The 22,992-nt window shown below is 32.6% G+C and overlaps 3 protein-coding genes across 3 annotated transcripts in view; all 3 read right to left on the bottom strand.

Annotated features, from left to right (window-relative positions):
* Nucleotides 1-6,915, bottom strand: part of LOC110673951 (cullin-1) — a 31,908-nt gene extending 24,993 nt beyond the window's left edge. Inside the window, exon 1 of the mRNA XM_058135883.1 lies at nucleotides 6,777-6,915. The gene's annotated coding sequence lies outside the window, so the exon portion shown is untranslated. The remainder of the gene's footprint in view (nucleotides 1-6,776) is intronic.
* LOC110673950 (cullin-1) lies at nucleotides 280-8,636 on the bottom strand. The gene is made up of 20 exons (XM_021837200.2): nucleotides 8,447-8,636; nucleotides 7,644-7,822; nucleotides 7,413-7,512; nucleotides 6,777-6,962; nucleotides 4,395-4,442; nucleotides 4,106-4,309; nucleotides 3,945-4,022; nucleotides 3,621-3,710; nucleotides 3,438-3,518; nucleotides 3,279-3,341; nucleotides 2,703-2,738; nucleotides 2,540-2,626; nucleotides 2,312-2,461; nucleotides 2,169-2,224; nucleotides 1,945-2,065; nucleotides 1,696-1,857; nucleotides 1,471-1,614; nucleotides 1,120-1,338; nucleotides 866-1,033; nucleotides 280-772 (listed from the first exon to the last, which is right to left on the bottom strand). Exons 2-20 carry the CDS (start codon nucleotides 7,781-7,783, stop codon nucleotides 671-673), a joined length of 2,235 nt encoding a protein of 744 aa, XP_021692892.1. The 5' UTR covers nucleotides 7,784-7,822; nucleotides 8,447-8,636; the 3' UTR covers nucleotides 280-670.
* A 4,299-nt stretch (nucleotides 8,637-12,935) lies between these two features.
* On the bottom strand, nucleotides 12,936-13,544 carry LOC110631463 (nuclear transcription factor Y subunit B-5-like). Its single transcript, XM_021779298.2, has one exon. It carries the CDS (start codon nucleotides 13,521-13,523, stop codon nucleotides 13,122-13,124), a length of 402 nt encoding a protein of 133 aa, XP_021634990.2. The 5' UTR covers nucleotides 13,524-13,544; the 3' UTR covers nucleotides 12,936-13,121.
* Nucleotides 13,545-22,992: the final 9,448 nt, after the last annotated feature.

Consider the following 22,992-nt stretch of genomic DNA (forward strand, 5'->3'; position numbering starts at 1 on the left):
CATCTCCAAATAGAAAAAAAGCATGATTTTGTAAAACTCAATGGAATTTTTTTTTCTTGCAAACGGGCTTGAGTGCATCTCCAAGTCCACTAATAGCTTAAAAATCGAAGATAGTTGAAAACTAATTTGTCCATTCCATTAAACAAAAGGAATTCAGTGTTCTTAAGAAATTATATATACCCCATATATGCATAAAATGCATGAACAACGACATCCAAATTCAAAGAAAAACCATTCACCTGATAGTTTCCGAAACTGACACTCAAAAACACAATGCAATTAAAATCAAATCACTTTTTTTTTTTTCTCTTCTTCCAGTGGGGCAGTAAAGAAACAATTAACAAACAGGCATCAAGTAATGTGATGGACTTGCAGAAAATAACAGATACAGGATGGTAGATGGTCCTATTGGTGCATTGGACCTCGTTGTGGAATCAATTACAATTTTCCAACATGGGTGCACAATCTATGGAAGTTCTTCATACCTGGCTGCGAAGGCAAAATGTACAAGCGGCCTCGGCTCATGCATCTAATAAATCAGCAAAAAGCAGCACTCAATTAATGGCGTTTATAAATATTCTTGAGCTGCTTCATTCAGGTACACTCTTCCAGTGCAAATTGCAGTTGCCAGTCACCACTTCATTATTCATGGATAATCAACAAGGCCACATTACGCCAAGTATCTGAACAAATTTGGGTTATCTTTGTCCCTTTCGAGATAGTCTCGTGTAATCAGATCTTCAATCCGCTTTTTGATTGCCTTGAAATCGGGCTGAAATTTCACAATCAAATTAAAACATTGCCAAGTTGGAAAAAAGAACAAGATGAAATATTGACGAAAGAGTAAAAGAAATGCCATAAAAACCTTGAACATGCGGCCCAACTGCTCAACACACTCCATAACCAGCTGTTGGTGACCTAAAACTTTCCTACTCTTCATGATACGCACAATTGAAGCATCGATAGCATATCGTCTGTCCTTGTCAACATCTTCAATTACTTTCTTTTTCTCATCCACAGGAGGCAAAGGAATCTGCAAATTGAAAAAAGCAAATACGTTCTCTTGCATAATTCACAGAAGGCAGATTTGAACAAGATATCCTATGAAACCTTCATTACCTTGATTCTCCTCATCTTGTCAGTGAACTTTGAGTTGAATTCAAAGTAATCAGTAGGAGAGATTGATTTTGTATTTGGCTCCTTGTTTAGAATCCTATACTTTGCACATGACAAAGAATGTAGCAATCTAACAACATCATCATCGGTCAAGTTCAGTTGAATCATGATCTCTGAATAACTCAATCTGTCAGAGGAGTTGAACAGCAACAGTGCAGAAGCCTATTTGAAGAAAAAAAAATAAAATCAATATCATTATTCAGTAATAAAGAAATTCATCTAAACCCACTCCACCATGCTCAACAGAAAGAATAAATTCAAAAATGTTGGAGATTAACTTCATTGAGATATTACCTGATAGGTTGTCACAATCAGCTCCAAGGTTTTTGGTTCAAATTTCCCAATAAGGTTGCAGGTACCCAGAGAGTATATCCAGGTAAGTTTTCTGTGTTTTGTTTTTGTCTGATAGAATTCCCTAAAAACTTCAACACACTTGACCTAAAGCGTAGAGAACAAGATATGTTAGTGGTTCAACCAACATGCTAACATTCTGACTAAAACAGAAAAAACCAAATATACCATCTCTGCTGGAAGGTTCAAATCAAAAGACTTGTAACTTGGCCAGAAGCCAGTTGTCAAAACAGTAACCGTCAAGTCAATCCCTGGATTTGCATTTGGGTTATTGCTTAGATACTCCTCAAAACTAGTTTGGTTTTCCCTTGCTAATGTCAAATCCGTTACCTAGCAAACAATTGATTTTGAGAAATCATTTCAGTTAATATAACAATTTTATGCATATATAGCCATGTAAAATATCGATCAACTGACCATCCCTTCCATCTTTGAGGTGAACTGACCACCACATTGCTGCTTCAGCTTTGTCAAAATGCTTCTCTCATGATCATCATTAGCACTCTTATCAAAAAGAAGCCGCCGAGCAAGCTTCTTTCTGTCAGTAACCAGGCAACAAATGATAATTATATATCAATTGAAGACCTCCCCCTAAAATATATCAAATTAAACATCTATTCATTGGAAATGGCATTTCTGACCTATAAAATTCAGCAAATAAGTCCTTGTCACTAATATAAGCAAGCAGCTTTACCACCTGCATGTCACTAGCAAATTGAATTACAAAAAAAAAAATTGACATGACGTATAGAAATCATCACACTATGATGAAAGCACAGCAGACCTTTTCCAGTGTTTCCTCAATGGCTTCATCACTCAGCTTCTCGCTCCCACCTTTCTTAAGAATATTATCACAGAAAGTGGCTAATAGTTCTGCACTGGAACTTCCAGCGACACCCTTGTTGCAGAAGACTTCAAAAGCTTCTTTCAATGCCTAGACAAGAAGACATAACATTCAAACACTACATGCCAAGAACGAGAAGACCTTAACAATGTTTTAATGATCATCTACCTTGTGGAAAAGAGTGTGGTTCTGGAAACAATCATTGACATATGCCAAGTATTTGTCATGCAGCTCAATAACCTTCCTAACAAACACCTGAAGACGGCCAGATTCAGTACCCAACCATTCGAATACCACATTTACCTTTTAGATGTAGAAATGGATACATTACCTGTTCTTGCAAACCAACAATGTCCTTTTTATCTGCCTGTCAAACAAAAGGGAAGAACAAATCTGGCATTAAAATTACACGGAAAAAAAAAAGACCCTTAATAATAATGGCATTACTCAAATGAATTGTTAGAATTGGTAATGAATTGAAATGCTTATGCAACCATTTTGAACAACTCAAGCAATACAGCAAAAGACAGATCTAATATTACCAAATAAAATTGAAAATCCAAGCTTAAATAAAAAAAAATCACTTATTGGAAAATGGATTTTTTTTTTCTTCACATGAATCAAAAACCATTTCATTCCCACCTTACTCATAAAGCTATGAGCAACTCTAATAGTGCAGATTCTTAACACTAGAAGTAACATCAAGCTAAGAAAAAAGGCAAAACAGTTGTTCAAAATCATGCTTCTTATAATTATCATGTAATGCAATGTTATATGCAAATCTGATCAACAAATCATATATAAAACTACATATTACTGTTGTTAGTTATAGTGAAGTGAATTATCAAAAGTTGTCTCAAAGATATATATATATATATAAAACAAGCAAAAACTAAGTAGACTTTACCTTCTTGTTGCTTGCTGCATCTTCAGCTTGTTTGACCAAAGCAGTACCTTCAGCAGTAACATGCTGCATCAAAGTGAAGAAAATGTTTCAAGAATAAGTTAAAATTAACTGATGCATCCCAGAACCATGGCTAGAGAACACTAGTTCAAGGCTACCAACCTGCTTAAATATACTGGAAACAGGATCTAAGCCTCGGGGAATTTTGGAAAAGAGCCTAAACATTCGCGATAAATCCTCCACCTGAAAAAGAATTCAAAAGAACTAATAATAATAAAAATAAGGAAACAATAAGCATCCTAATTTGCAATTACTAATAGTAAATGTATAACTGCTCATATGTACCTTGTCATATCTAAGCAATGCATGACATCCAGAGTGTTCCTTTTCAAGCAGTTGGTTTGCATATACAGACAACTCCTCATGTTGAACATTCTGAGAAAGTTAAAAGAGAAAAAAAAATAAATAAATAAAAGACGTGTTAACAATAGAAATATAGAAAATAAATGGCATATTTTATGTTAGGCCTGAAAATATGAAATGGATGACTTGGGTGAGACCTACATTAGGTCAGGTGTTGTGGTCTTTTGGGTTACAGCATCCTCAATTCTTAAAATTAAGTGACTAACTAAATCAAAATTAGATTACAATAGAAAAACGACAACTAACCTCCAGCAACTTTGGCTCACTGCTAGAATGCAAGTAGTGAGAAACCCTATCTTTCTCCCGCTTTAGACATTCCTCAGCCTGGCATCACCAACAATATACATGAGACACCATTTAACATGGCACCCAATTATATTTTAACCATTAAAAAATATCCCACATACTTTTAACATATAATCTGGACAAGAATCTTCTAGAATCCAGTTGGATGCCTTCCGAGAATAATAAGCAGCTGTATCTTTAAGCATTGCTGCTTCAAAGTCATTCTCATAGTAATCCATCTGCCCCATTCCAATTTCAACAAATATATCCAAAACATTCTTTAATAAAGCTCGGTCAATCTGCTCTCCCTCACGCTCTTGGTCAATCTGAATCAAAACAACTATGTTAATCAATCTTATCCAGGAGCTAAAAAGTGTACTATATGTTCAGGGCAAAACAATGTTACCATACCAGAGAAATTACAGCATCCCTCACTTTACCATTTAACTCCTGGTAGACCTGAAATTAGAAAATGTACATCATAATTTATATATGATTTTGTAGAAGCATATACTGGAAAGTGGGGATTAAAAATAATTCTAGTTAGAATTATGGTTGGTTCAAGAAGCAAGAAAGGAAAGAATGTGTTATGAAACAGGATTCTCATTTCCAGTGAAGAGCAGACATTAGAGAGAGATAAAGAAAGAAAGAGGAACGGAAATAGGAGAAGGAACATAGAGAGAGATAGAACTAAGAGATAATTAGATAGAAGAATTGATTGTAATATTGATATTTCTTGGATAGCCTCTGTTACAGCCCCTAGCAGTTATTTATACAACTTTCTCTTGCTGAACTAATTAGCTGCTCCTGCCACTCTAACAACTGTTTGACTTATCTAACTACCTCATCCCGCTCATCTTAAATATATCTTCTTATTCTACTCTCTTTACCATACAATTACCAGCCCCTTGCTCCTTATTAGTATTCATAACATTCCCCACTTCCTGAAATCATTCTTGTCCTCAAGAATGAATTAAGAAAGCTGCAATTATAATACTGAAAGGAAATACCAAAATCTTAAATTAGGAGATGAACACATGCCCACAAGAGTAGTTTCCTTGCTATTTTGACTGTAAAACTATTGCCTCCATATCCAAACAACGACCATATATTGTAGCAGAAAATAACCAGAAAGAGAGAATAAAAAATGTTGGAGTGAATTTTTTCCCCCTCTGGATCATATAAGATGGATTTCTTTCTTTACCTTCTTAATATTTCCCATTCATCCTCCATGGAAACTAAGAAATCACAGGAATAAAATCCACCCTCCTTCCATTTCAGCTGAGGGTATGTTGCAAAGCTTTGCTTTTGACTAAATTGCTCCTTATCAAAATACTTCAAAAGAAAATTTTCTGCTTCACTAGCCCCCTAAACCTTAAGAACAATAATCCCACTAGAGAGCTTTGACAACCCTTCTTGTGCTTTCTCCTTGTCAACTGATGCAGATAATGTTGTATTTAGTAGAATAGTAGCTTCTTCATCTCCATCAGCGTTGGATGTTTTGCACACGAGATTTTCATCTCTTAATCTTTCTTCCATCAATTTCTTATCTCCGCCATCATGCCAAATTCTTGTGTCACCAAGAGGGATAGTCTCCTTCTTAGCATCGAAATCCTCTGTACTCCTTAAGTAGTTAATTCCAATTCAATACCACTACCGCAAGAATCTTCAGATATACAGATGCTGGTTTTTAAAGCTTGAATGGACTCCATCATCTCCCCCATTTGCTCTTGAACCAACCTGTGAAAGCTTACCCGTGTTTCCTTCAAGGCTTCAACTCCTTTTGTCTTTATATTCATCTCTCACACGTTCAAAAATATCCAGCAATTTCTTTTGTTGCCAAGGTTGTAGGTCCATGACTTGATGATCTAATTGTATTTTGTTTCTAAGAAAACTGCGGAAGAAAATTTGAGGAAGCAAATAGTGAAAGAAAACCCAACTGATAGAAGAGTCTAGGATCGTTCTTTAAATCTGGAATTACAAGAACTTCAAGAATAGGATTTCAGTATAATCTAGAATTTCAAAAACTTCAAGAAACAAAGAAAATAAAGAAAGAATAGAGATCTGATTCTTGGAAAACAGAATAGGAACTCAGACGAAGGAAATTTTGAGGGAAAATCCAGCAAATAGAAACAAGAATCCCATGAAGGAATAACAGAAAAGAAATCTGAGCAGAGGACAGCGAAGAGAAATAGAAGAAAGGAAGAAGGTAGATCAGAGAAGGAAGAAGAAGAATGATAGAGAGAATAGCAGTTTCAAGAAAGAAGAATCTGGAATATAGGGCCTGCCATGCACCGAGTTATCACTGCAACCCTCCTTAGCAGATTTGAAACAATGCCCAATTGAAATCAAGCTTTGATACCACTTGTTATGAAACAGGATTCTCAATCCAGAGAAGAGCAGAAATTAGAGAGAGATAAGAGAAAGAAAGAGGAAGGGAAATAGGAGAAGAAGGAAGATAGAGAGAAATAGAACTTAGAAAGAAGAGACTAGAGAGAATTAGAGAGAAGAATTGACTGTAATATTGATATTTCTTGGATAGCGTCTGTTACAGCCCCCTAACAGTTATTTATACAACTTTCCCTTGCCTAACTAACTGTTCCAGCCACTCTTAACTATTTGAATTATCTAACTAAATCATCCAGCTCATCTCAACTATATCTTCTTATTCTACTCTCTTTACCATACAATTACAGCCCCTTACTCCTTATTAGTATTCATAACAGAATGTCCTTAACAAATATAGACAGATCATAAGATGAACGACAATTGAAGGGCCAAGTCAACACATACCAGATCACGGAAGCACGTGAGTCCAACTTCATTTAGGGGCGGAAGTGACCTCCGAGCAATAAAGTAGCGGTCCAGATAATGGAAGAAACGAGAAAGCCACCTAACCATGACTTTATGGTTTGCCCACCTTTTCACAAGCTCTCTCAACATAAACTCATCATGCTTCTCTCTTAACGATGGCAATACCTGAACCAGAAAACTCACATTGAAAAATAATGAAGACATACTTGTTTAAAATATAACTCAATAAGAGCTTCAAATGACATCTCCAAACATAACACTTAATTTAACTACAAGGACTGACCCACATCTACCTTCATTATCACAGAGACCCCAGAACACTCACCGTTAACTTAAATGTATATGTGACACATCTAGTATTGTAGGGATATAAATGTTCAATATATCATACGGATGCATAGGAAATCTCAAATACAACTGTACAAGAGACAATAATAAAACCTCTGATGAATATATTGCAACTAAAATTTCATGTCGCGCAACAAATTGATTTTGATTGAGATTTTATGTTGTGCAACAAAATGATTTTGATTCTGAGCCATGGAACAAAATGTATGGAGAATAGACATAACAAATGTTTGGAAGACTGGCACTTAATATAAAAATGTTACTCACCATTGAAGTGATGTATTCTTCAAAAGACTCACGGTACTTGTCATACAGTTGTTGGGAGTAATCATGAGGGGGCTTTTGTGTACACATGTTGTAAATGGTTCTGTAAAGAAAATTAAGGAAAATAGCAACCACAATGACAAAAAAATAGCAAGCAACAACGCAAATCAAAACATAGATCAATTTATATGCATACAAACTGGCATAAAGAACAAGTAACACAGTAATAGATACGTGTAGAGCATCATGTAGTCCTCAGAGCTGAACTGTGGCTCTGGCAACCCTTCTAGGATGTTCTTCAGCTTTGTTATCCCCTTTTGCATAAACTCCCATCCTTGGTCTAAGTCAATTGTCTTCCGCTCATTCATTGTCATATTGCCCAAACTCTAATTCTCAAACCTCCACAACAAAATCTGCATGATATTAAATGCAAGTCGTTCATTAGAATCATTGCAGCAGCTAAATTCACGTTTTTGTACAGATCACAGCTACTTCTTTGACTGGTAAAGAGCTTGGAAACCAACTCGATTCACAGCTTTATAATCTCCACATCTTCAAAAAAATAAGAACTTGCACAAAGTGTAGCCAGAGTGAAGATAATTTCAAGAACAAATATAGAAAATCCAGCAACAAAGAACAGTAACTTATCATTACAAAAACCCTAACTATATATCAAATACAAAGGATAAATCAATTATCACAGTAAATCCCTTTCTTCTGGACCTAAAACCCTAATTCTTAATTCGTGAAATAAGAAGCCATGGGGAAAGATAATTAAAGAAACCAGAACATCAAGTTTCAAGTGATGATCAGTGTAGCTGCCCTAAATACTCCAATCCCACCTTTTCCTTGGGTTTCCCGCGATTTCTCAGTACCCAAACAATGCAAATGCTCTAATCGGAGCTCAAAAACAGATGTTATTTACAAATTGATCAACTACTGAAAGAAGCAATCCATACAGAATGAAGAAACTATGAAGAGAAAGAGATCAATAGATTCGATTGTAAAATCAGAAAGCATAAAAAGATATAAATTACCTGTACATAACAAAAGATAATGGGAAAGGAAAAGGGAAAGGGAGCAGATTTGAAGAAGAGAATAAAGAAAAGGCTTAGAAAGTGTGGATGGAGAAGAAAAAGGATGAAGTCGAGGTGCGACAATGCATTGATGGCGAAGGCTGTTGAGAAACAAGATGTGGCATTCTTTCGGGTCTCGGATCCTCTGTAATTCATTGCACCTTTTTTTTTATATAAAAAATTAAATTATATAAAGGCTAAATTACAAATTGCTCCAAAATCGGCTAAAAATTATAAATTAATCCTTCTATTTTTACTTTAAAATACATAAATCTTAGAAATTTATTTCATAAATTAAATAACTTCTCCATCTAATGTTAACTAAAATTACCATTAATCAACACATAATTATGTAAAATCAACAAAAAAAAATTTAATTCCTATAACTCCCTTCCTTCACCTAATTCCCCCTCCTTAATTTGATTTTGGTTTTTGTTTTTTTTTTTTTTTTACTTTTCCTAATTTTGGTTTCATTTTCTTCCTCATACTTTAATTAATGATTATATTCCATTAAATATTCTAGTGATCTAGGTATGTTTAAATGAATTAGATACAAATTTGTAGAAAACAGTATTTTTCTTTTATTTTTGATAAATAAAATCACTTATCTTTTTTTTTTTTCTCTTCCTATGTTTCTCAAGTGGCAAAGAAGAAAAATTTAAAAAAAATTAAAAGTTATAGAGGTGTTATTTAGAAGATAATGAAAAACTAAATAGAAATTTTGAAATTGTGGCATTGTATAGTTTTATTTAAACATACTAAGGTTTTGTTCGGTAATATTAGTTGTTATAGTCATTGTTAGCTATTTTAGTAACTATTAACGATTAAATTTAGCTGTTAGTGATTAGTTGTTTATATTGTAATTTAAAATTATAATGTTCAATAAAAATAATTATTGGATTAGTTATGATCCTAGTAAAAAATGCTTCCTTAATCTCTAAAGATAACTTTTTATGAACCACTGAAATCTTTAAAAGTTAGTATAAACATTATGTCACTAAACAATATAAATAAGAAGTAGCATTTTAATTAGAGTTAAAATACTAAAGTTTAGTTTAAAAGCTATTGCCGAACAAAGTCTAAAATTATTATAAATGTTTTTATTGAATTAGTGAAAGAAATATTATATTTTTTAAACTCTCAAATTTAATTAATATTTATCTAAAAAAGTTTATTAATATTGTTTGAATATTACAGGAAGATATATAAATTTATTTATTTTATATTCTTCATTAATAATTTATATAACATTTTTTAAAATTTTATAAAAATTAAAATTTGTATTTAATATAGTTCTCTCAAATTCAACTAATAATGTTACTACATTTGATGTAAAGAATTCAGAATGGATAATTATGGGCATCACCAAGATATTGTAACTTGAGACCAATTTAATAATTAGTAATAAATATATTATATATAGAAATATAGTGGTTTACAATCAAAGCAATTATAGATCTCATAATGAAGGAATTTTGATCCATCATGGTTACTTTAATGCACAACACCTTGACTGTTAGATTATATATGGCAGTGCAGAAGTCAATTCCATATAATATATAGCAATCTAATGGAGAAAAATCAGTATGATTAAAGAAAAATAAGAACTGGTCATCTATATATATCCAGATGCATAGTATTAATGATAATTAACGGCTAACTTTGTTGCTTCTTCGTTCTTTGTGCCCAATAATGAAGAAACAAAATGTACTATTGAACTTGTGACCTCCTTCCACAGAAAATCTCTAACAAGAGAATCTCGACATCTTTTGATGCTGCACAACCCATTCCATGCTCTTTATATCTTCAGAATCAATCTGGTTAAAATTTGTTAACAAGAACATTTGGCAATTTGGAAATCATAACTGATCCTTGTTGGTTCACATAAAGATATATGGAGCTCATCTCTCTCTCTCTATTACTCTATATATACACAGAAACAAAAATGCCTGGAGAGAATTCAGCAGTATCTTGATGAAGGTCTTGTTAATAAACCTTTACTGCATTGAGGGTACAGCAAATTAATGAGTTTTGGACAAGTGATCATGAAGTTCAACCAATTGAATAAACTTAACGATGCATGGAGCACGGAATCTGATCTAAAAATTTGTTTCCATCTAAAACTGAAAGCAATCATTGTCAAAATAACAAGGAATTATTGACTCCTGGGAGTAGATTGTCCTGCAGTTCCTCTTTTTTTTTTTTTTTTTTTTTTCTATTATCCTTCTATGCCTGCCTAGGCTATATTAAATCAGATTAGAGTTCTGTAGGAAACAGTTGAGTGCTGATCATATAGAAGAAGAATTCCATTGAGATGCAAAGGATGAAACGAATTACCTTCCGTATTAAAAGATATCATAAGCTGAAGCGTCTACTGAATTTTATTTTCTGCATTGAAAAGGCCGTGAGTAATAGAAGGGCTGCCAAGACAAGGTGGATTTTGTTCTTCTAGATTGTTTCATCAAGAACATCTCAAGCATTGCCAAAGAAACAAGATTGGTGAAACTTCACTCTCCAAATCCAATGAATTATTGTTGAATAGATTACAAACTTTCCATATAATTTCACCATATCATCCATTATTTTTAATATTAGGCATTTTAAGAGTTTGCTTAATATCATTGTTAGAGTTGTTTTGCTTTAAATGCGTTAGTTAAAAGGTATTAGAAATTAATTTAAAATTAAATTGGATATTCTCAACTTAAACATTATTTATTCTTAACTCTTAGATTAATATCTTTCCCTCGAAATAGAAAGTTGGCTTAAATGAATTAATTACTAAAGGAAAACAGAAAAGAAGAGTTCTTAATAATAATAGTAATAGAATTAATTTCTACATATGTCATGAAATGGATGCAATTGATAGAGAAAGAAACAGAATCAAAAGCTTAATTTTCTCCTGTAGAAGGCTTAATTAGCTTGTGATCATCTACTGTGACTCGAAGGGTATATATATCTCAATTTCTCCACCACCTTTAAATCGCTTCTTTGAAATTTTTTATGCTTTACAAATAATTAATTAAATTAATAAACATACAAATAATCACACAATTAAACTTGATTATGACTTATATCAGCTAAACCTGCAAGAATATTAATTAAGATTTTGATTTCATGCAGCCTTAATGGGGCTACTGCGTTTTTAAGGTAGTAGAATGGAAAGGATCATAGGAAGGCTTCTGCGAATACAAACACTTAAAACCCAAGAAGAACAATCCCAATAATTCCATAATCTACAGAGCTGCATCTATATGCTTCCATTAATTCTTGCTTTAGAAAAAAAATCTAACAGTTTTGAGCGTAAATAAATTTGATTGTGAATAACTCTATATTCAATTGAAAAGGGATAGTGCTATTGGCTGCAAAGGATCATGGTTACTGGCATTTATAAATACATGTGCAGTGCAGAAGAGTAAACATTGAGGCATTGAACAACATAAAAAGATATTCTTCCATAGAAAGACAGTTATTTTGTACGGGATGAAGGATAATTGGCTGATGTTTTCGAGGCTAAATCTTTTGTCTCCCATCTTCTCTGTCTCATTTTTATTTTGACGCGTCTTCCCATGTTTTGAATCCAAAGATTTTGATGAAAAGTGTGGAAAACAATCCCTAAATTTAGAAATTTCCAATTGAATTGTACCTATATTGTTAAATGAGCCTTTTAAAACCCTAACCCTAATTAGAAAACCAAGGAGGCCTTAATCCTATTTCTCTCTTTCCTCTTTCTTCCTAGAGCTCAATTGAGAAAGTCTTCTTCTTATTTAAAGAAAAGGAACAAATTAATTAGATATACAGTTCTCTTATTATCCCAACACAATAGTTGCTAAATTAAATTAATATAGTGGTCCCCCCCCCCCCCCCCTCCCCAAGTCCTTGGTTAAAGAAACCCTAACCCTAGACAAGTAGCTTTGATCAACATATACGATCGTATGTATGGATACTGAATGTATGTGGACTTCATCCTGGTATGTTTGGATATTGGTAATACTTGAGAGATTATCCCCCAACAAGTCTTATGGATGAAATCAACGTGAGTAAACTACAGTGATTTCTTCTTCCTACTGAAAATTAAATATGATCTCAAAATCATGAATATAAGGCTTGATGAAGGTAGCATATGTATAAAATGCAAAAAAAATTCAAGATTTTTCATCCATATCTCTCAGAAGCAGAAAAAGTTAAGGGCGGCAGCGATTAATCAACTGACCTTGTTTGTTTCCCTCCTGTTGCAGACTGCGCTCCATCATCACATCATCAAGATTAAGTGTTTCAAGGTCTAAAGCTTTTAGCAAAATTCCTATTCTGCTACTACTATCTAGTGAAATCAATTTGGATCAAATCCCATGTACACTTTATTTTTCAACATACAAGCCAGGATTGATTCTTCTGTGGTTGCATCCTCTCGATCTAGCTTATCAAATTGCATAGTCCAGGGATTAAGCTGAGATATAAATCTCGTCATACAAATAAACACGCCCAAATGAAAAGATAAAATAAAAGAAACCAGTAAATCTAGTCTAATCCCTTCCCCTCAATCCCAATTAGAATGGCCTTGAACAGGAGCTATTCCTCTTGTCATCAAACTTGAATGGAGCTGCTGGTGGGACAACATCCTGATTCCTTTGTTTAATTTCTATACGACGACGAATCCTCTAGCTTTTTCCTCGGTATTGCTATTGTCTGCCTTTTCTTGATTAGCTCTATCTCCTTCTAACTCCCTATATCTTTGCAAATACCTTCTTAAGGGCTCTGCATAGTCATCAAAACCTAGAGCTCCCATAGCCCAGCAAACATCATCTCCATTCACAGTCTTCCGCCTTTCCTTTCTACTCTTGTCCGATGCTTCACCGGTGACAAAGCTAATGAACTCCGAAACGCATTCTTGCATAGTTTCCTTAGCTTCTTTGGAGATTTTTGCATTAGGAGGTAAAATTTGCTTCATGATCCGACCAACGTTGGCTATCGGCAACAACCGGTCTTGCTCCTTGATGGCACCATCTTCACTTGAAGCACTAGCACCAGTATTATCAACCATTTCTTGATATGCAAAGAACTTGGTCTTCCTTTTTCCAACCTAAATTTGTTGCTCGTTGTCAAAATCAATTATATATATATATATATATATATATATATATATATATATATATATATATATATATATATATATATATATATATACAAATACACGTATTTGAGTACAGGCATATATGTATGTTACTTACATGTGACTTTGTGTCGTGTTGTGCAATAAAACATATGATGAGCCGACCACATTTGCATCAATGGTGGGGTCATGCCTTCAGCTCAATCTATATATTGGATTTCATGATCATAATCCTATTTTAATTTCTCATCCAAAGAAAGCTTTTGCGGACCAAGTCCACTTGACAACTATATATTTCTAGTCATACTTTCAAGAAAATCAAGATTCATGTGCATATGAAAACACAAACAATGGGTGCTGATAGGGCTTCAGTTTTCTTGGGACAATTTATTTATTAATTACAAGTCTCTTAAAGCTTCATGATGTGAGGCATGCAAGGAACTTTTCCTTTTTCCACCATTTACTGTTTTACTCTTTAATGTTCACCAATAAGCTTAGACTAAACATCTTTAGTATAATTGGGTGTATCTCTAGACTCATCTTTGTTACTAAGTTAAAGTCTCCTTGATACAATATTTGAAATGCATCATGTTTTGGCGTGTATTTAATTAAATCCCATTTTAAAAAAGAAAATTAATTTATATATATATTTTACTCAATATTACATCATTTTATACAACAGCAAGGTATTATTTTATTGCTTGATTTTGTAGGTTTGTGATCTGAATTTGGAGATGTACGAAGCCATGGCTATAGCTAACTGCATGCCAATGAGCTCAAAGTGTTCGTTTACAAAGTTATATTCATGTAAATACCTTACCAAATAGAGTTTTAACAAGTTCAAGAAATCGATAGAATTAAACTCGTTGAAATTTATTGTTAATTATAATCTCCTAAAAAATATGAAATTGTTTTGCATCACTATAATGGATAAGTACTGCTCATCAATAAACAGAGTCAAATTCTCAATAATTAGCAAAACCCCTCTCTACAATAGGCGGCAACCCTTTTCCATGGGTAAAGTCATTCTCTATGGGTAAAATCACTCTCTATGTCAAAGTTACTCCCTATGAGCGAAGCTAAATAACCTTTCCATTATTCTTCTATTTATAGTGTTAATTCATTCAATTTTAATTTGATTAAAAGTCCAATTTAATTTAGAAATAACACTAAAATAGAAATATATCTTTATTGTATTGAAGAATATTTCTCTTATTCAAATTAAAAAAAAAAAAGATCTCTCTCCAAATCCTACTAGGATTTTAAGTTATAATTCTAATAAAAATCAATGTACATACAAGAGGAATGAAATTGATGTATATACAAGAATTAATAAAAAAAATTATGAATTATATGTATAGAAGATCATTTCTTAAAAGGGTCATTCTTAAAAATCAAATTGAAAATGAATTTTATCATCTGACTAAAAATTAAAAAAAAAAAACTTTGCTGACCGTTATTAATAAAAGATTTATATATTGGACGACATTAAGGATTCCATTCCACCAAGATTAATTATAATGTTACATTAAAGAAATATGTATTGCTGGTGGGTGCAACAGTGCGCATGCTTGTTTTCTTCTGCCTCTCACAACTAGCTAGCTTTCTTATTCAAATCTAATTCCTATGGGACCACTAGGGCTTGGATCGAATTAAAGATTTAAGAAGACATTGGTTTTAATTTTCGAATGAAGTAATATGATTAAGTCAACAAACGAAATAAATTAAGGATAAATAAACTTTAATTTAATGATATTTGAGCCATTTATATATATGATTATGAAGTTTTTGAGTTTGAACTTCCATTAAAGACAAATAAATTAAGGATCAAGTATGCATGTTGTGCTACTTGTTTCAATGTTTACTTGCAGTTCCAGCATTTTCTGGTGCTTAGTTAAATCATATAGATAAACAGCAACTTGCATTATTAGATGTTGATCTACGATTTTTTTTAATTTTATATATTATTGTGTGAAATTAATATAAGAAACATTTTGGCTTGTTCAATGATATTAGCTGTTCTAATAGTTGTTAGCTTCTTTTAATAGCTATTTGTTGTTTTATTAATTATTAGCTATTAATATAGTAATTTAAAGTAAAAGTGTTTGGTAAAAATAATTGTTGAATTAGCAAATTAAATATAAAAATAATGATTCCATTATGTTGACTCTAATTAAAATGCTCTCTCAATAATTAAGAGGGGTAATTTTCATAAATTACTCTCTTAATATCTAAATATTAGTATAAATATTATGCTATTAAATAATATAAATAAGAAAGATAATGTTTTAATTAGAATTAAAATACTAACGGTAGCTTAAAAGTTACTGTTGATAATCATTAGTTCAATATTGAAATTGAATCAAATTAGAATTAAAATCGGATAAAATCAAGAAAGTTTTGCTTTTAATTTTAATTTTGATTTCATTTATATTTAATTTTATCAAATCAAACAGTTTTTTTACATGAAATTTTTAATTGGATTCAAAATTAAATTGATTTATTTTAATTCAATTCAAGTATGTTTTCATTTAATTTTAATTTAATTAATTTTAAATTTAAATTTAATCATTTTAATTTTAAAATAAACTGTTGCTTTTTTTTTTATAAAATATAAACTTTACTTTCATTGTTGGCCCTTTTTTTTTATTTTTTTTCCTATCCTCTACTAATATGACTTTGATCCCATCGTCTAGTTGAGATAATTAATCAATAAATGAATTTAAATATCTATCTCTCTCTTTTCATTGCCTGTAATATTTTTTACTCGAATGAAAAACTATATAAAATATTAGGCATAAAAGTAAGAGACTAGAAAGAGAGAGAGAGAGAGAGAGAGGAGCAGAGGAAGACACCAGGCATGGCAGTAACAGTGGATTTTGCTGTGTACATATCTTCTTTTGTTAGAGAAAACCAATGGAGATGGAGACAAATGGTCCGGTGCATTGAAGGAAGATGCTAGAGAGATGGAATTTCATCTCGTATTCTTTGGCTTTTATTTTATGGGGTGAACCTCTGCAATCACTAATAAAACAACAATAAAAATTATCATATTCCAATTTAAATTTAATTATTATTTTTATTTAAATTTAATTATTATTTTTATTTAAATTTAATTATTATTATTTAAAAAATTAACAATCATTTAATTTTATATATTTTAATTAATAATTTACATAAAAAATTATTTTTATTGATAATTTATATTTTAAAATTTTCATAAATCTATAAAATCTTTAAATTATATTTTATATAAAATAAAATATATAAATAATTATGAATATTATTATAAAAAATATATTTTATATTTAATTAAGTATTTATATAAATAAATTTATGTAATAAATATTCAATATACAAAACCTAAATTTATTATCGCTATTTTTTTTTGAACCTAAATATTTTTCAAACTTAATCATATATCATTTAAACATATCTTATTAAGATTTAGTTAAATCGAATATTGACTCATTGCAATCTCAAATAAGATTACTATGATTTGTCACAAACCCAATTGAGAAACTTACACATGCAATTTTTTATAATCTGTCAAATCCCCATATTAAAAGAATTACTTGGCTTTCACTTTTCACGACCCAAATTTTGGGTTGAACCAGCATTGGAAATTGGGTTAATATAAGGCCTCCAAAGTCTATAATAAGCTTGATTACTCCTAGCCCCACTCTAAGACCCATAATTATGGTCAAATTTTAAGGAAATGAATGGATAGAATCCGGTCATAAATTAGATTATCCAACGAAGAGTTTTTAGCTTATCCGACCTGTAATCACAATATATCAATATATGGGGAGCTCAGCTCACTCTCACAATTCTCAAACAAACATATATAATCTAATGGGAGCTCAACTCCCCAGTCCCAAGCAAATACTCATTCCATTCAGACTAACATAACCATATACAACTTCAAGGAAATAGATTATTACAGTCTCAAATCAAAATTAGAACACTACTAGCATATGTAAAGTTCTATATTAGAAAACAGGAAAATAAAATCATAATAAAACTTCTGCTAGTAAACCTACTAGAGAGAAAGCAGATTAATCTCAAAGTGCCCTCCTATCACATGGAAAAAATAGTTGAACAAGAGCAAGCATTCGACTCATAGAGTAAGATATTGATTTTAAATATAATTTCTATAACTATATGGGGCTAATGCATCCCTAAGTATGAAATGCAACATATACAAACATATTCAACCAAATTCAAACAATACTCGTACAAAAGATAATTTAGAGCACTCACACATCCGTGTGTCACATCACTGTATATAAATATTAGAGTTGATCCTCTATACAACTATCATAATCTAATACCTGCCAGCGAGATCAACTCAAGTCGGACTTTCTCTTAATAATCCAAATGTGGGGTTCAGAGAGATCAACTCAAAGCCATACTCACCCCAACTTATTTGTAAAAAAGGATCAGGTCTCAGTGAGTCAAGCTTCAGCCGTTCTACCCATCCTACCCATATCCAATATCACACTACATATATACCGACACACGCACACAGCTCTAAATTACCTTAAGGCGATACCCATATTAATTTCATCAAATAAAGATGCAATATAAATCATGCCTAAGATTTAACTATATACATATATTTATAAGTAAATGCATGGTCATGTCTTAAATATATAATAATAATATTGAAATTATAAATAAAATCAATATCTACTCGCTGATCAACTAGAATTTATTATAGCGGCTGGGCAAAAGAGAAAGGCTGACTCTGATCACCTAAACAATCATATTAATGACTTTTATTAGCACAAATACAAAATAAGGATTTAAAGAATCAAAAGATACTCTAATTTATATCGGAAATTTGACAGAGTTTTCTCCATACCTAGACCTACCCAACTTATAAAGTAGCTCAAATAATACTTCTGTAACCAAAGGCCTCAAGCCCACATCTTAACAACATCACATAGCCCCTCCTAGGCCTGCTAAACTAGGTAAATCTCAAGTAATTGCACAATTCAGTTATAAAGTTTAAAACTAATATTTTTTAAAAACCAACTAAACTAACTTCAAAAATTCTATAATTATGCCTTGCGGTCCTTAAAGATGTTACTAGGTTATTGTAAAAGGAATTATAACTTTTTAATTACCCACGAATATTTATGAATTTTTATTCTAAATTCAATACTGGGTAAATAAGACAATTTGAAGTTCGGATTTACCTATACCGATTTTGACGCTTTGAATGTGTTTGGGGCATCTGAAAATGGTAGTGAGAACTATAATATTGACCTACTTTCAGGGTGGGGTGTGGCAACTCATCTGTCCGGCTCAAAAATGCAATACTGATTGTCAGTGAAATTTCTGCGAAATGAGAATATCTATGTGAAGCCCATGACACAAGGAGTTAGAATATAATTTTTATTTAATTAAACACGCTCAATAAAGGCTCGAAAAAATACTGCAAAGTTCATGAGATCCATTAAAATTTTGAAATCGAAAAAACTTGAAATTTATGTTGTTGTCAATCTCTCGCCTAGTAGAGCGTGTCGGTGGTCTCGAAATTCCCATGGAGTTCTCGGTTTGGGATAAATTTAGCCCAAAAGTCGAAATTTGCTAAAACTTTTCATACTTGATTCGGACAAATTACTCAATGAAAATTTATGTTCTTGGTGTCTTTTAAAGCTCTCAAAGAGTATAGCATGTTTGGGACTGGATCCGATCCGATTGGTGGCCATATCGGCCAAAATCAGGCCAGAAAACTCAATTAGCGCGCGCGTGATGGGGCTCTTTTGGGTGACTTTTTCCAATGATCTGGAGGGTGGCACTAGCTGGGAGAGGTCACCAGAGGTGCGTCGATAAGGGGAGAGTAGGAAAGGGTGGCCGACCGGCGTGGGGGAGGGAAGGAGAGAGAGAAAAGAGAAGAAGAAAGGGAGTAGAAGGTGATGCACAGGACAAGGGGAGGGAAGGGAAAAAGCGATCAGTTCGATTCGATAGGTCCGATTAGCTCTGATTTGATTCAGTCAGTTTGATTCAAAGCACCCAAAATTTGATTTTCACTTTGCCCTGAGACTTAAAACGAGATACAAAAATTTCGAAAAAAAATACAAAATATTTTGTGAAGTCTAAATATATTTTTAAATTTGACACTTGATTTTTAAATTAATTTTTAAAAATTAATAAAATTTATTATCTTAAGAAAATCAAACTCAATTTTAAAATTTAGAAAATTTTAATTTAATTTCTATAATATTTAATAAAATATTATATTATAATTTATACATGAAATAATTATTTAAAAATTCAAAATATTACACAGGTGAAATAAGAATGGATGCAGAATGAATTTGAGGGAGCTAAATAATTTTAAAATTTTAATTAATTAATAAAGTTTGTATAACACGTCAAATAGTATATTAACTTAATGTCAAAACATATATATTATATTATTTATAATCTACTTTATTACACTAAAATAAAAAGATCATTGAGAAGATCAACACTAGCTCAAAGATAAAAAAATGTCTTTCCATGATAATTTTTAACATTTTTTTTTTTATTTTTAAAAACACATTAAGTGTGTGAAACTTTACTAATATGAAACCAATCATGAATGTTTGTCCAAAATTAAATATCAATTCAAGTAAGGTATTCAAATAATAGCAATAATGAAATAATATTTTTTATATAAATTATCAAATAACTATGTTGGTATAAATATTTAAAATTATCAAGCATTTTGTAGCAACCTAATTATAACTAAAAAAAGATCAATTTAACAATTAATAATTTATAGTTCAATAAGAAGAATTCACAAATCACTATAGAAATTGATTCCATTCAAAAGTAATTGCTCAACTATAAGAACCTAAAATCAAGTATAAAAAAGAGAAAATTAGGATTACTAAAATGTTAATTACTGATAATAATAAGTTTGAAATAATAGAAATTAATTACATAGTAAAAAGTAAATTAATAATTTAAATAAAAAAATAAATAATAAAGTTAACATGTATATAAAAATTTTAAATTAAATTTCGGATAGGAAAGAAGTTATATAAATTATATCTAAAAAATAATTGGGAAGCAAACTGAATAAGTTGCATACCATCGAGCGAAAAAGTAAAATCTAATCCCCCAGCCTGCAACGTGGGTCGGCTCCGCCCCTTGGGGGAGTGAGAGTGAATAAGCAAATAATATTTGCCTGGATAGGAGAGACATCAACCGAGAAAGCCACTGTCTGCTTGGTCATTGTTGGAAAGGAAGACAGTTTCATGTGGTGCTGGGTTGTTTAGCACATCTTGGTCAGTAGTGAAGATAGAAACATCCTTGGAAATTGTTAATAACTTAGCTTAATGATTTGTTAAGGCAAATGTGTATACGTATAGCGCTTCCAAGGAGTGTGTGAGAATGGTTATAAGAGCAGGCTACGAAATTTGGGATTGTCCGGGAGCAGAAAGACTAAAGAGTATGGGTGAGATCTTTGTGGAGTGGATCCTAAAATGGGGTTATAATGTTTTCAGTTCTTCCTCTGTGGCACAATGTCACGACCCAACCTATGAGTCGGATCGGCACTAGGACCTGGGTCAGCCTAAAACCCCCGAGGCCCGTAGTAAGCCCAACTATTCACTTAACCCAACTCTAAGGCCCATTTGGGCCCAATTTTAAGAAATCAACCGGACAGAGTCCGGCCATAAAATGGACCTACCAACGGGTAGTTTTGACTCACCCGACCTGTAAACACAATAAATACTCAATTTGGGAGCTCAGCTCACCCTCCATATACTCATCAGCATAAAAATAAATGGGAGCTCAGCTCCCTCATCCAATCCATCAAACATACATAGGATATTAAGTTTACAGGTCCAAAATAACAATTTAGTTTACAGACCCAAATCAGATCAACATTTCTAACACATGCGAAAATTATAGGAGTAAATAAAATTACACAAATATTGATAAACAACCTGCGAAGGAGAAAAGCAGGTTAACCGCAATAAAATCCTCCTGTAACCTGAAAAATATTGAACAGGAGTGAGCGTTCGACTCAGGGAGTAAAATATCAATTTTAACCATAATCTCTATAACTATCTAAAACTAATGTACCCTGTAGAGTGAAATGCAATATCAACAATATTTTCACATCATAACATCAAAAAGGTAATTTGGAGCACTCACACACCCTGTAGTATCAGTCATAATATATGGGAGCTGATCCCCTATACAGCTCTCTTAAATCCAACCTGGTGCCAGTGAAGAACTAAAGCCAGACTTTCGCTTAATAAATCAAATCGAGGGTCCCAGCGAAGAACTCAAGCCGTGACTACCCCTCGAAGGATCGGGTCCCAGCGAAGAACTCAAGCCGTGACTACCCGTCCTATCCATAGTCCACACCACATCACACGCACGCCAACGCACGCACACTGCTCCAAATTACCACAACAACATCCATGGCACTTTAACAGTTATCAATGCAACATAAATCGTGCCTAGAGTTTAACTACATAAATATATGCATATAAGTGATGCATGGGCATACTTGAACATATAATAATAGTGAAATTACAATTAAAATTAATATTTTACTCACAGACTTGACAACGGTCACTATGGCGGCTGGGCGAAGGAAGAAGGTTGTCCCGGCTCACCTGACAATTACATTACAATTTTTAATATAAATGACTCAATACAATCAAGAAAAGACTAAATACGTCATAAGTCGTGCCGAAAATCCGGCAGAGTCTCCCCTATACCTAGGACCTACCCAACCTGCAAAAGGGCTCAAAACACACTTCTATATTCACAATCCATATATCCACAACTCAATCACATCCCACAGCCCCTCCTGGGGCCATCAAATCAGTCATCCATCACAATATGTAAAATTTCAATTTAGTCCTTATAATTGATCATTTTTGCAAAAACTACCCAAACAAGCTCTAAAAATTCTAAAATTTTGCCCCGCAGTCCTTAGCAATATTACTAGACTATTGCAAAAAGAATCATAATTTTCTGAGCTACCATGAATATTTTATGGATTTTTAATCCTATTTAAGCACTAGAAAATTACGAAAAAGCAAGGTTCGGGTCTACCTTTGCCGATTCTGACTTCAGGGACGCGCTCGGGACGTCTGACAATGGGGGGGTAGCCAAAACCTTGGTCCAATTCGGAGACTTTTCCAGAACAGTGCATGCGGCGAGATTCATAGGCGAGTCAATCGCCGAATTTCTGCGACTTGAGGATACCTACACGAAGCCCACAACACAGGGGTTAGTACATAAATTTTTCAGAATTTTCTAAGCTCATTTAATGCTCGAAAAGACACTGCGAAGTTCTGTGGGACCCACCGAAAAACGGTGTCGGAAAAATTTGAAATTTATGTCGCCGCGAAGCTCTCGACGAGTGGAGCGCTCTGGT

Source organism: Hevea brasiliensis, chromosome 15 (assembly GCF_030052815.1).
Source record: "Hevea brasiliensis isolate MT/VB/25A 57/8 chromosome 15, ASM3005281v1, whole genome shotgun sequence".
Lineage (NCBI taxonomy): Eukaryota > Viridiplantae > Streptophyta > Magnoliopsida > Malpighiales > Euphorbiaceae > Hevea > Hevea brasiliensis.